The sequence below is a fragment of the Egretta garzetta genome, unplaced genomic scaffold, assembly GCF_000687185.1.
Source record: "Egretta garzetta isolate BGI_Z169 unplaced genomic scaffold, ASM68718v1 scaffold687, whole genome shotgun sequence".
Taxonomy (NCBI): domain Eukaryota; kingdom Metazoa; phylum Chordata; class Aves; order Pelecaniformes; family Ardeidae; genus Egretta; species Egretta garzetta.
The window spans coordinates 124,424-138,669 of NW_009260396.1; the positions used below are offsets into that span (position 1 = coordinate 124,424).

At 46.5% G+C, this 14,246-nt stretch overlaps 1 protein-coding gene across 3 annotated transcripts in view; it reads right to left on the bottom strand.

Moving 5' to 3' along the window:
- The window catches only part of RAD51 (RAD51 recombinase), a 15,290-nt gene extending 1,329 nt beyond the window's left edge, over nt 1–13,961 (bottom strand). Inside the window, exons 1-11 of one of the 3 annotated variants that reach the window (XR_004842557.1) lie at nt 13,913–13,961; nt 13,587–13,699; nt 12,977–13,114; nt 11,717–11,834; nt 10,388–10,479; nt 9,428–9,522; nt 4,736–4,849; nt 3,667–3,796; nt 3,293–3,414; nt 2,723–2,992; nt 1,563–1,837 (exon numbers count right to left, since the gene is read on the bottom strand). Coding sequence is in view for 1 of the 3 variants with exons in the window: in XM_009643063.2 (XP_009641358.1) it covers nt 2,869–2,992; nt 3,293–3,414; nt 3,667–3,796; nt 4,736–4,849; nt 9,428–9,522; nt 10,388–10,479; nt 11,717–11,834; nt 12,977–13,114; nt 13,587–13,673 (1,020 nt within the window). In the remaining 2 variants the exon portion in view is untranslated. Of the gene's footprint in view, nt 1–1,562; nt 1,838–2,016; nt 2,993–3,292; nt 3,415–3,666; nt 3,797–4,735; nt 4,850–9,427; nt 9,523–10,387; nt 10,480–11,716; nt 11,835–12,976; nt 13,115–13,586; nt 13,700–13,912 lie in introns of those variants that run through there. The other 2 variants (XR_004842558.1, XM_009643063.2) reach the window with 2 other exon arrangements.
- Nucleotides 13,962–14,246: the final 285 nt, after the last annotated feature.

Below are 14,246 nucleotides of genomic sequence, written 5' to 3' on the forward strand. Positions count from 1 at the left end.
AGGTTGCCCAGAGAGGGGGTGGAGGCCCCATCCCTGGGAACATTCCAGGCCAGGTTGGACGGGGCTGTGAGCAACCTGATGTGGTTCAAGGTGTCCCTGCTCCTGCAGGGGGGTTGGGCTGGGTGACCTCTAGGGGTCCCTTCCCACCCAAAACATTCTATGATTTAACGAAGAACCCTCCCCGTAATTAAGACCACATCCCAGGGAAGCGCCACTGCCCCGTGGCGGGCTCCTGCATTTGCAAAGAGGCAGAAGTGCAGCCACCGAGCAGCGCTTTATGCTTGCACCACCACAGCTGAAAAAAATCTGGCATTTGGTTCTAAAGCTGGGTGGTGGGGAAATGCCAGCTGACTCCACACAGGGCCACGCCGCCAGCCCGCAGGGAGCCATGGCTGCTCTGGGCTAAGGCAAAGAGGGGAATGCTTCTCGATGTGCCCTCAGGCTCGTGTCCTTCCCCCCCGGAGCCTTGCTTCGCTCCTTGGGGTCTCTGTGCTGGGCGTGCGTACTGCGAGGGGGTTTTAATTCGTGTGCAAGGCACAGGTTGTGGAGCCAAGGGCGCCACCAGCTCTGTTGGAAATTCAAACCAGATGCGCCACTGGTGACGAACCCGTGCTGCAAAGCTGGGAGCTGGTAGGGGGCTGACAGCGCCCGAGGGAAACATGGGAACAGAGCACCGCAGGCTCTGGCTGTGTCCTTTTAATTTATCAAACCGCGCTCTGTCGGGCTCTGGTAGGGGCAGGGGCAGCTCAGAGCGAGGGACAGAGAGCTGCACACGTTTGGGTTCGGTTATAAATTCCTCATCAGCCTTAGACACGGGTTCAAACGGGTGAACGTGAGCCAGACGATTGTGCAAACACACACACAAACCCTGCAGAATTTAAAAGCGAATGTGATTTCTAACAGTATTCCACTGCCCGGAGAGGAACTTTGGGGGAAACACTAAGAGAAGTATTTCAAGGGGAGAGCAGGAAGGATGTTTACTAAAGGGATATTAATTACAGCCCTTGAGGTTAAAGCCTTGTTGACAATAAGCTTATTTAATCAGCGTTTCGCAGCATTGGGTCATAAGCAACTTAACCCTGCGTGGAAATACACGCCCGGGCAGCTGCCCCAGGAACGTCCTAAGAAGAGAAAGAACTTTGGAAAAAGGTCCTTGTGTTTAAAAGAAACAAAACCACCCTCCAGCTCAGAGCCTAGGCCCTGTAAGAGCTTAGAGAGGAACAAATATTTCCTAGTTTCTTCACCTTTCCTCTCTCCCCCTCAAGGCTACAACCCTGAGAGCAGCGCTGCAGGCTATTGGAAAAATCAGTGACCAGCGAGGGCTGCGGATGTGATCTTAGTTGTTTAAACTCCTAAGCAGGCTTTGAAAAGGGGGAAAAAAAAAAAATTATAAAAAAAAAAAAGGTTCAACAACGGGATCTTAGAACTGGTCATGTCAGGTGACAGCGATCACGGTTGTACTCGGGTAGGGTGAGGGCCAGCATGTGCCGAACCTCTGTCGCTAAAGAGACTGAACATCCCCCTTGCTTCCCGAGGAGCCCCACCCCAATTTAATCCCCTAGTTAACATTCTAATGCGAGTTTTGATGCTTGAACCTCAGCTGCAGGCAACGGGGACAGCAGCGGCCCTTTGGGCCCACCTTGCGAGCAGAACAGCAGGCACTGGGTGGCTACGCAGAATTTAAGAACAAAGGCGTTCAGCTAGAAACAAGACAGCAAACAACTTGCCATCCCATCAGATTTAGCAGTCAATATAGCAGAGGCATTTACGCACCTGAATAAATGTAGCTGACGCCTGCTAGCCACTAAGAGGCGGCTGGATCCCACCCTTCTGTATTCTGCATTGTTTGTCCCAGAAAAACGGTGCCAGGGAAAAAGAATGAGGAAAATATTTTTTGCTGCCAACCACCACTAGGATATTATTCTCTTTAATCAAGTTTAGAGTAGCTCACAAATCTTCGCTTACAAAAAAACATTGCATAATGTTAAAGAACCTTTCTAACTTCAAAAACCTCTTACAAGACCCCTAACAGGGCATGGGGACAGCTGCACCGCACAGCCCAAATCCAGCAGATGATGTTTCATTAGCATGAGGAGGAAAAAAAATCCAGGCTGAGACTTATGCATCGTCTCCCTACCCACAGATGAAATGTGCCCTGGTCTGAATTAACACCTGGCTGAACCCCAGAAACCTGTGATGTCGTCAACACTTTCATGGTCCTTTTTATTAAAAGCAGATTTCCACAGAGAATGAGTGAAATAAAAAAACAAAAAACCAAAAAAACCAAAAAAACCCAAACACTGAAATGTAAATTAACAGTTCCCCAAACCCAGCGTGTTGCAGTATCCAAACCAAAATTAACAGGAAGAAGACGGACTGCGATAGTCATCAGTCCCAGCAATAGCCTCGAGCTCTTCCTGGGGAATAGCATCCCGCTTTATTTTATAATTAAAGCAATCCATTAAGTATTTAAATCACCACTTTTCTCATTTGACGAACCCACCAATGCTACTTCAAATTCACCAAGTGATGAGCTATGGCCACATACTCTCAGATTTGACTGCGCTATGTCCACTGGCAGAATCCAGCTGGGGCAACAGCCGTGAGGAAAATACAAAAGCTACAGTCCTCCGAAAGCGCGCTCAAGAAACCGCGCTAAGCTAACACGTGCCCAAAGCCCGAGAGGGTGGATCCCTCTAGAGGGGTCTCAGAGTGTATTCACCTGATGGACCTCTGTGCCGAAATACAAGAGGTTCCTCTGCCAGCATCTGAGTGGGGAAAGCATCTGTAAGGTGCCACGAAGAAAGGAGCCCGGTCTTGGGTTATGGACACCCGGTCTTGGGTCACACGGGAAATGAAGCTGAGTCTTCAGTCTTTAGCATCTCCCACTCCATCAGCATTAATAGCAAACATTGCTTCAGCCTCGGGAAGGCAAGGAGAGTCGTAAATTTTACATATTCTGGTCTCACCTCGGCCTTTTCGCAGATACAGCCTAATAGGGAGAAGGAAACAAAATAGGAAAGGGCGTACAAGCCCGCTTTCAGTAAATCATTGCCATGAAAACATTACGTTAGTACATGAACACAGCACGCTGCGGAGCTGTAAGAACACCTGAAAATGTTGCGTCGGTTTTACTGCAGATTAACGAGGCTCAGGGTAGCATTCAGCGTGGAGAAGCAGCTGGACTTGCCCTCGACAGGCTGGGTAGAAACCCAGAATGCAAAAGGTACTTTGCTAGTTTCATAAAACCTTCCAACGCAAGGCAGACGGAAGATGAAATCAGCTCTCTCACCTCGTGGTGGAAGCATGTGCTATGATATTTCCTCCAATGGGTTTTTTGGGGTCTGCGGCAAACATGGCTGCTCCATCCACTTGCGCTACCACTTGGTTAGTGATCACGACTGCCACGCCAAACTGTCAGCAGAAAAGCAACAAATGCATTTGATTTTCCACAATCTGAACAAAGGCGGAGGGGGGACCAAAACAAAACACATGCACGCCTGCTGCCCTCCCTGCTTTCCTGAACCACTCTATCACGGTGCTCGGAACAAAATGGAAGTAGACACTGGGTGGGCAGAAAGCCGTTTGTACAAAATAGCTAAGCTGTAAGAGAAGAGAAAACCGATCACCAGTCCTTCAGACAACAAAGCAAAGCTCATAGCTTACCTCATCTGCAAGTCGAAGAAGCATACGCAGGAACCTGGCCAGATGCATCTGCCTAGCTGACAGCTCACCCCTTCCCGAGTAATCTGTCCGGTACAGGGCTGTGGCACTGTCCACTATCAGCAACGCGTATCTGCAAAAGGTAAAGTACAAGGTTCTCATGAACATTTCCAGGCATGAGTAACGCCTCCACCGGTGTGTGATAGCACCCGGCAAACTGTACAGCTGCACAGGGGGTGCGGGTGTAAGCTCCCCTCAACCTGCTCATAACATTTCCAGGCATGAGTAATGCCTCCACCGGCGTGTGATAGCACCCAGCAAACTGTACGGCTGCATAGGGGTGCGGGTGTAAGCTCCCCTCAACCTGCTCATGAGCAGAATTACTGCTTTTAACAACACTGACTTGATCTGTAATGCTCAGGTTGCCAACTATACGATAAAACCCAGTAACCGCAAAGAAAGCTGCTGCATGATTAAAAACTCAGGTTTATTGTGCTCTTACAAACTAGCCCAGAATTTAATGTTTTGACACCACAAATATTCTGTGGACAGGTTCCTGTACACCTCATACCATCACCTCCCGCCCTCCAAAGCGGGCCGGTAGATCTTAGTTTCAAACTAAAGCTGTCTGCACGGGTTTCTTCGGGGCTTGGCGTGCTCCAATCAACCCTCTTTATTTCTGAAAGCAATTCTACTGATCTTTAAAATCATTTTTCAGGCTGGCACTTGTTTGTAAAGTCGTATCGGCTGTCGCAGTTCAAGTCACTCGCTGTCATCCGGGATTTCAGCAGCAAGAGGTACTGGCTCGCTGCTGACACACCAAGCTTATTACCTGGGTATGCCAAAGCATAGTCCAGCTTGAGAATAACAAAACCTGATCTAAAAGAGCTGAGCACTGGAGGAAGCAAGGATATTTCAAAAAAAAAGTTAATTTTTGAAGTAAACATTTACTTGGATGTTTTGCAATTTCTTAATCTGTGGTTCTCTTGCACTTGTTCATCACCTCCAGGCAGATTTATGGTATGTATATGTACTGGCACAAACATCGCTCCATCTGAATCGGTCGCCTTACCGTGATTCAGCCATCATAGCAGATGCCTGATACAGGAGCTGGGTCTGATGATCTGTGTTAAAACCTCGAGCGTATGCCACGTTATCTAGGACATCGCTGCCAGACAAGCCATACCTGGAGAAATCAGTGGGGAAAGGAAAAAAAAACCACACCAAACCTTCAAGTGACAACTTCATCAAGGGGAGTTATCTAGCGGGCTTACCTGAAGGCTAGAATAAAAATTCACGTTCCTGGGAGAGTCTTAGAGGTAAAAACAGACAGCAGAAACCGCAACACAACTTGATCATGAAAAGAGAACAGAATGGTGGGAAACCATTTTTAAAGACTAGTTCCCTGCTGAGAAACAATGGTAAAATAGAACAGCAGACATTTTCCCCAAAAGAAAGCCACAGGCAAGGAAAGCTACCATTCTGGGACGGAATATTCCAAAAGCCGTATGTTGCTAAACAAACCCCCGTGACAAACAGCCTTCCACCTGCGACACCTCTGCCAGTGTTTTACTACCAAAATAATAATAAATAAAAAGATAGTTACATTCAACATCTTGCACTTCAATTATTTATATGGCACCTTGAGCAATCCCTTAAAATTTGGAGAACCAGTTGATTATCCTCCTTGCATCTGAAATGCAGTCATGTTTTTTGCCATGAGAAAGAACCTATGTAATTTGTTCCCATTTTTCATTTCACACTACAGCACGTTTCTTAGCACGACGGACTCTTTGAAGGTGGAAGGGATGCCTGTGGACCAACCAGTCTGACTCCCCTCCCTGCTCCAAGCAGGATCTGCTGCAGGAGGTGGCTCAGGACTGCGCCCAGTCTCTCCACAACCTCTCTGGGCAACCTGTTTTAATGTTTGGCCACGCTGAACACCAAAACCTTTTCTTGCTGCCTTTGACATTCAACTCCACACTCAACTCCAGACAGCTTTGGCCTTCCTAACCCCATTTCTGCAGGCTCGGACAGTGCCTCTATATTCCCCCCAGGTCACCTCTCCCTGCTCCCACCTCCTGCATGCCTCTGTTTTATGTTTAACAGGAGCTCCTTCATCCATACAGGCCTTTGCTTGATTCCTGTTCAACAGGATGACCGCTCTTGAACTTGGAGGAGCTGATCCTTGACCATCAGCCAGCTCTCCTACCTCCCTCTTCACTCAAAGAGCATGTCCCAGGGCATTCTCCCAAGCGACCCCTGAAGAGGACAAAGTCCACTCTCCTGAAGCCCAGTACTGCGATCCTGCTTAATGCCTCGCACCTATCTCAGGATGCTGAACTCCTCCATCTCATGGTCGCTGCTTCTCTGTGAGCCTGAAACCACACGCAGTTGTCTAATTCTTCCCAGTTGTTCCCCATTCCGCATGCATGAGCATACAGGCACTTTGGAGAGGCATACCTAAAATGTCTGCGTGAAGCAAATTAAACGGAGCGCACGTATCGATGGTACCCTGAATGCCGAAGCACCCATCAACGGACACAAGCACACGGTCAGTTGACAAGGTGTCCTGGGAGAAGAGTGCAAAACTTTTCTGTTGTCACAGAATCCATTTTTTAGATTCTACCTGAAGAGCCAGGTCAGAGTGGGTTCTCCAGCAAAGGACCATGACACAGTTTGAAACTCTAATGACACCAGCACAGCTGAACTTGACTTTCATCACTGAAAGATTCAAGTCACACCAAAATACATCAAATTAAGAACATGAATTAAAGTATCTTTCTGATTTCTGTGTTCTGCTTTTCACAGCTGGACACCTCATGTCTCCCTCCCTCATTCCTGTAGAAATTAGACTTCTAGGCTAAGCATAGCTTTGAACAGTACACTTTTAGAATCGTAGTTACCAATTAATTTTGTTAACTGCACGTGATAGCTATTAATAAATCAAGTAATCCAACCTTACTAGGCTACTACTTATCTAGTTAGCGGTGTCCCTTCTCACTGCAGGGGGGTTGGACTAGATGACCTCTAGGGGTCCCTTCCAACCCAAAACATTCTATGATTCTATGATTCTACTGCACCTTAGGTTTGAAGGGGAAAACCAGCCAACCCCGACTGGCATTTTGAAGCAAGACCACGCTGAAATACCACGATTAAGGTCAAGGGTGCTCGTCAAACACTTGGCAAATCAGTAGCCTACAGCAAGAACGGAGCTGAAAGATGGTTGGCCTCCATCCTAGCTGAGCTGAAGAAAGAGACTGAGGATGATGCCTGGAAGAAGCACTCTCTGCCTACAGCCACGCACAGACACCCTCTTACGGATGAACCTATGACTGCTGCAAACATCATTTCACTTCCTCTTCAGCACCCAAGAGGTGTTTGTTGCCAAATAGCCACTGGCGACAGGGAACGTGGCAGTGCTCCTCTACGTGCTGCAGGGAAAGCCAGCAGGGTTAGACCGAATCGTCTTCAAAGGGAGTTAACAGGATTTAGTTGGCACTGTCCCCAGAGGACGAGGAAGTGCACATTCCCTTCCAGTAGCGAAAAAGTGAGGGAAACGGCTTCCTGCAGAGGGACAATTACACAATAGCTGCGGGGAGAGAGGAGAGGAGAGGAATAGTAATACCAGATGTTTCCAGAGCAAACATCTGTCAAATTAACCTCTAGGACCTGTGTAAAATGTCTTCCAAAGATTTTTTTTTTTTGCCTTTCAGTAACAGACCATCCAAATCCAGCACTGACACAAATCTTCAGCTCACTATTTTTCAACAACTTGACCTTCCTGCGTTCATTTAGGATGGCATGTTGATTAGATCATCTCCCTCTATAATGAAAAGGAAGCACCTCTTGTGGGCTAGCACGCCATACCAGTTTGGTATTAAATCCTATTTGATTTTTTTTCTACCTACAGTCATGGAAAGGCTCATAAATGCTGGCCTTACCTCATAAATCCATGGAGCTACTGAAAAGCAGCAGCCCTGCCCTTTCATCCTCTCTGCTTCCAGCTGCTCCTTCTTGTCCTCTCCGCTGTTCCAGCACCAGCAATTGATGCTGCCCTGCAGCAAACCACACGAGCAACTGCTCTGCGCCAGCCTACAGCCTAAGAGCCACCGATGCCAGCACCGCAGGGCAAAAGGAACGGCAGGACCGCCTGAAGCACACAGAATTGAGCCTTGTTAAACCAAATTAAAACTTAAGTTTCGGCCCCATACAGACTGTTAGCTATGCAGCAGGGTGTTATAAAGCAGCCACGCTGTGGCATCAGCCTGCAGCATAAGGCAGGCAGCTTTGCCTAACAGGTCACATGGGGTCTTGGCAAAAAAAAAAACTTCATGAAAAAAAATACATGCTGAGGCATGACGAAGGGTAAAAACAAAGGAACTTTAGAGCAAACATCTATAATGATAAGCCAGGCCTTGAAGTGTAGTTGAAGGCTGCTTGAAAGAAACACGGTCACTTGGCAAATAAACCTTGCTTCTGTAAATGCACAGTAGAAGAGAGGCTGGTTGCTTTTCAAGCTGGGAAATTTACACAAAAGTTTTTGAAAAGGTTTTTTAAAAAAAAAAACCAAAAAACCACACAGCCTGAAAAACTATGAACCTAAACCAGACTAGCAAAAGTGTAGTAGAAAGCAGGCCGATGGATTTTATCTTTGCAGACCACCTGAGCCACTGTATTCAAATCAGCCCAGCCTTGCAGCTCGGAAACAGCGTTTGTCATCCTGCGACCTCCAGAAGCAAGCGCTCAGCTTATCGACACAAAAATTCTCATCAGTATCTAGGTGGAAATATTTTTTAAAACTACAATACAACTTGAAATTGTTAACCTAAAGCTTAGGCCTAAATTCTAATCTGAATAATTGCATTCTGCACCCTTACAATTCCTCTCCTCCGTCCGTCAGGTACGACACGCTTCACATCCCCTCCCAAAGCGCCAGGCTACTTTTCTGTTCAAGCCAATGCAATTTCAGCAATTGATAAGCACCGCAAGATGAATAAATCAACCCAAGTTCACTGAAGTTGCATATATACCTTGATATTTAATTGAAACAACGACCACGGAGAACTAAGCCCCATAGAATCAGTTTTGAGAAAGCCTCAAGACTCACAAGACCAGAAGCAGCTCCTTTTCTAACGTACAGAACCAGTACTTCAGGCTTTTAAAGTCTAACCAGAATCTCTGTGCAGACAGCGGAAGTTTTATTTGGGTAATTAAGTTTTACGTTCCAATTGGTATAAAAAAAGATGTCAGAACATTCTGAGATAGAGGCAGGAGATGAAAAACAGCTTTTCAACTGGTCAGTGGCTGCTCTCACATTTCCTAACGAGAATTTTCCCTGCTGTTGCGATAACCTTTTTACAAAGGGATCTTTGTTTCAAGGCAATGCTACTGGCAGGATTTAAGAAAAAAATCTTTGAATGTATTTCGCTAACAGTAAAACTGAATTTGAAAGAGATGCGAGTAAGAAGTGAAGACACCATATTCCGGGGGCAATGACGTTAGCTGCTGTCATATCTAAAACAAGAAACTTTATGAACTACAGCTGATGAAGGGGTCTGACGTGCCTGCGGGTAGGCAGACGGCTAGAACACAGAAAGGTGCTTGCTTGGTTGGTGTTTCTAGGGACCATTCCTACTGCACAGCCCCATGAATTTAAGGAGACAGGCCAATATACACAGAGGTCCTCATTAACTAATGAAGTTGTCCCACGAGTAAATGTATTCCTTTCTTCAGCTACCATCCTCTAACCCCGGGTACAGACCTTTCAGCCACAGCAAGAAGACGTTCTGGGCGGAAGGTCCCTTCTGTGTCAATGTACATTGCTTTTCCTTCTCCACCACCTCGGTCAATGGGAAGCTAAAGGGAAAGCAAAGCAACAAACACGGAATAAAGTACCAACAAGTGATCCAGTTATTGCCTTACGCCCTCAGCTGATACCACACGATAAATCACACACCAAGCGACTGTGATTAAAGTCATATTTATCTGGGAAAAGCAAGAAGATGGATGGCTGTTTTCAATCTGATACCTACATAAGAGGACAGGTGCTTAACTTTGAGCTGGTAAGGTTAGGGGCGTAAGGGGCTTAACTAAGCGATCAGATTAAGCCCAAAGCCTCTAATATTTTATGAAACAGCAACCTCTAGAAAGTAATAAACATTGTTGGTTGTTTATAGCAAGATTAGAAAAAAAGGGTACTCCAAACTGATCTCCTGTTTGACAGCAAGAGCCAGCTGAAGGCTTTTAGAGAAGTAAAGCAAAGTAAGCTTAGGATATGTTAGGAAAAAAAGCAGCTAGTCAAAGGCACTGTCTGAACCCAACAGTTTCTTCTCTCTCTTCAATGCTCCTAGTGGTAAGAAAGGTTCTCTGCAGTCCAGAGCACCTCAAGAGAGAGCCAGGCTTACGCTACAAGGCTAAGGTGCTAAATCTTGCTGTCAGAATACTGATGAGAAAAAAAAAAAAGCAAAAGAGCTACAGAACACGTCAAACATGAACAAAAACCGTCACAAACTTAACTGCTGCTGAAGTAATCCTAGCAGGCAGATTAAGCACAAAACAAAAGCTCCTAGAAAGCTGCGCATACAACCAAGGGTGCTGCAAATGCTCGCGTTCTTTGCAGCTGTTTGTATGCATCACATTGTATTGGTTGAGAAAAGGGCCCAAGTCAGCAAATACCCAAAAGCAGTGTGGTCGGAATACTTGAATAAAGCGGACTACTCACTTGACAGGTTACTGCCAGGGTATGACACAACTGTGTTTTTCCAGTACGAAACTCCCCGAATAACTCTGTTATGGACCCTGTTTCTATTCCTCCTGAAGGGAAAATAAATAAATAAATACACACATACAAATAATAATAATTTTTAAAAGGCCACATATTCAAACAGACCATGTATAAAGTATTGCATTTACAGAGACTCAGATAAACACTTTGGTTAAAAGTTTCACCACTCTAATGGGAAAAACTGGTTTTCAAACTGAGGCTTGCTCATGTGGCAGATAAGAATTTAGGTAAGTGTATTTCTGAAGATGCTGTGCTGCCGTTCAGCGGGACCTGGACAGACTGGAGAGTTGGGCAGAGAGGAACATGATGAAGGTCAACAAGGGCAAGTGCCGAGTGCTGCCCCTGGGGAGGTCAAACCCCATGCACCAGTCCAGGCTGGGGGCTGACCTGCTGGGAAGCAGGGAGACCCCACCTGGAGCACTGGGTCCAGTTCTGGGCTCCCCGGTTCAAGAAAGATGAGGAACTCCTGGAGAGAGTCCAGAGGAGGGCAACTAGGATGATGGGGGGACTGGAGCATCTCCCCTACGAGGAAAGGCTGAGGGAGCTGGGCTTGTTCAGCCTGGAGAAGAGAAGACTGAGAGGGGACCTCATCAACACATACAAATATCTTAAGGGCAGAAGCCACGAGGATGGAAGCAGTCTGTTTGCAGTGGTGTCCAGCAACAGGACTAGGGGCAATGGGTGCAAGCTGAAACATAAGAGGTTTCAGTTGAATATGAGGAAAAACTTCTTTACTCTAAGGGTGATGGAGCCCTGGCCCAGGCTGCCCAGGGGGGCTGTGGAGTCTCCTTCTCTGGAGATATTTAAGCCCCGCCTGGATGAAGTCCTGTGTAGAATGCTCTAGGAGAACCTGCTTTAGCAGGGGGGTTGGACTAGATGATCTCCCGAGGTCCCTTCCAACCCTTGCCATTCTGGGATTCTGTGAAAAGCTGAGGCGACTTGTTTTGATTTCTGGATTACAAGTAGGAACGGGGAGAAGACAATACCTGGTTTTGTTTTCTTGAACAAGGTCATAGACTAGAATAACCTAGAAACATCCAAACCGAACAGCTCTGGGTACTGCATTGTGACTACAAGGTTTTAGAACTATTTCTACAGCTTTGAAAAGAAAATCTATTGTGATACAAGGGAGCAGAACTTTGGTGTTTAACCAGAACTTGTGCTTCTTCAGGGTTTTTGTCCAAGGATCATGTTTGTAGAAAAACAAAACAAAACAAAACAAACCGGTAACAAAGGCTAATCAATAGAGAGAAATAAAATTGTTACCTTGAAGAAGTTTATCAAGTTCTTTGGAGCCAGTGGTGATCTGGATGATCTCTGACCTTCGCTGGTGGAATTCCGTTGCTGTGGTGAAACCCATCGGAACGAGTTTAGCTGCTTCAGCCTAAAGACAACCAAACTAAGCAGTGCAAGGGGCACTCATCCCATTCATTTATCCCCTCTAGTAATTAACACTGCAGTTTCCTATTTTGTGAAATGGAAAAGCACCTACATAATCTGATGCATAAGTTTTATTTTATAGACCATATATTAGTTTGTACCTCTGACCAGAACTGAAATTCTGCTCAAAGAAAAAGCTTCAACATCCATTTTGTGCATTTTATGGAACTCTTCCCCCGCTCGTCCCCCCACCTTTTTAGTTCAGTTCTGTCCCTGTGAAACTTGAAATGCCTAGGATGGACACATGGCCTTTAGGAATGCTGTCTTCCCCGTAGCAAATAAATATGCAAAGTAAGACAAGTATTGGGGCGAAGCATTGTGCTAGGTCAGATTTTGGTAACTGAGAACTAGTTTGGCAGAAACTCTGCCTTCTGAACCAGAAGACGCTGTGAGATTACAGCTCAGGCTTCGCTCTCAGTCCCCAGGTCTCACGGCGAACACCTGAGGCACACAATTAACACACTTAAGAAAAACCTAACAGAAGAACTAGACTGACCCAGCACAGCTGTTGTTCACCACGCAGCATCCTCTGCCTTGACAACTGCCGGCAGTGGATGCTTGGGGAGAGCATAACAAGTCAGGGAACAGGGGACTGACCCTCTGTCTGCTGGCCCCTCTGGGGGCAGGTAGCGAGCTTCCTGATCTGAGCGCCACCCCACAAACATTGCACTTAGCCCCTTTTTAAGCCAATTTATGCTACAGATGGCCACTGTGTCTCAGGACAAGGAGTTCCATAACTTAATTACAACCTGTGTGAAAACGTACTTCCATTGCTTTAGGCTTACCACAAGCCTTCTTATCGCGAAGAACACTGAGCTAGAAATAATGGCCACCTCGGGCATATTCTCCCTACCTTCCACGATTTTTACAGACCTTTCTAATAGCCCCTTCCTCTTTGCATTTTAAACCCAGTCCTAGCGGTTTTTGTCTCTTCTCATCGGAAGTCACGTCACACCTCTAATCATCCTTGCTGCCCTTCTCCATATAGCATTAATGGAGACCTTCCAAAACCACCGCAACACTTTAAGCCAGTAGAAATAAACTTCCTCAGTATCTTGGGTTAAAGCTTTTCCATAACACCCTTACCAAGATTTTGTCAGCTTTGGCTTCGCTGATGCCTTTAATGTTTAGTAGCTCCTTCTTTGGTGCATAAGCAACAGCCTCAACTGTGTGAAATCCAGCTTCCTCTAGTTTCTTCACATCGTTTGCATTTATACCACATTGCTGCAAGGGAGAGGAGAAAAAAAGACACACTAAAGCACAAATACCTCAACCCAACTTCCAGTGAATACCTTCCATTGCCTTAATCAGATTTGGATCAAACTCTGTTTAGATTGAACGTTACCTCCCTATTCACTTACGCACAAAGAACCATAGAAAATAACATCCTTTTACCAGTTAAATGCTTCCATAAGCTACTAACCATATAGATGGCCCAGAAGAGGCAGAAGACAGCCTTCTGTTTGGTTTCATAGATGCTGGAGGCGACCAACACGCGTTAGGAAAGGGTATGCAGCAAGGCAACGTAACACCAGGCAGAACTGCTAACATGTTGGGGTTTGTGTTTCGGTTTGCTTTTTTTGGCAGAGCACAAGTAAGAATTTAGCAGCCCAATTTTCAGATACAACTCATGTTTAAGGAAAAAGACCACAGCAGATTTCTTGATAACTTTCTCTAGAGCTAACTCCTTGCCTACCTCTAACCTAGAGATGAGCTGCGGTCCAAAGCTCTCCTCCTCTGCCGACGTATCTGCATTTGCTTCGAACTGCATCTGCACAGCCATTGCCCCGCGTCGTCAGCACAGCCCTGCTGGGAGAGAACCAAGAAACTCTGCGACGGGGCACCCACCATTAACCCAAGGCACACAGGCAAAGCGTTGCAGAATGGACTAAGAGATCATCCAAAGCAGTACGTGATAGCTTTCATAGAATCACTTTGGTTGGAAAAGACCTTTAAGATCATCGAGTCCAACCTTTAACCCAACCCTGCCATCCCACCACTAAACCACGTCCCCTCCCGTACCTCTCAGCTTGTGGCACGCGAGCGCGGGGAGAAACCTCTTCTGTGTGCCTCCCTGCGTGATGTTAAACGTTGAAAACAGAAAAAAAAAACCCAAACCACTCTCGTGTTGGCTGGTAAGGATTAATAAAGGGGCCGAACCGTGAGCTCCACAGGAGCATAAGGCAGCAAAATTAATTTGCTATCAGCGGCGGCTCACTTTAGCAGCGAGTTGTGTGGCAACATTAGAAGCCGCCTGGCCCTTTGCTGTCGGAACCGCAGCACCGTTTGGGTTGGAAGGGGCCTTTAGGATCCCTGAGGCCAGCCGCTACCCTCACCCTGCCGTCCCGCCGTTAGG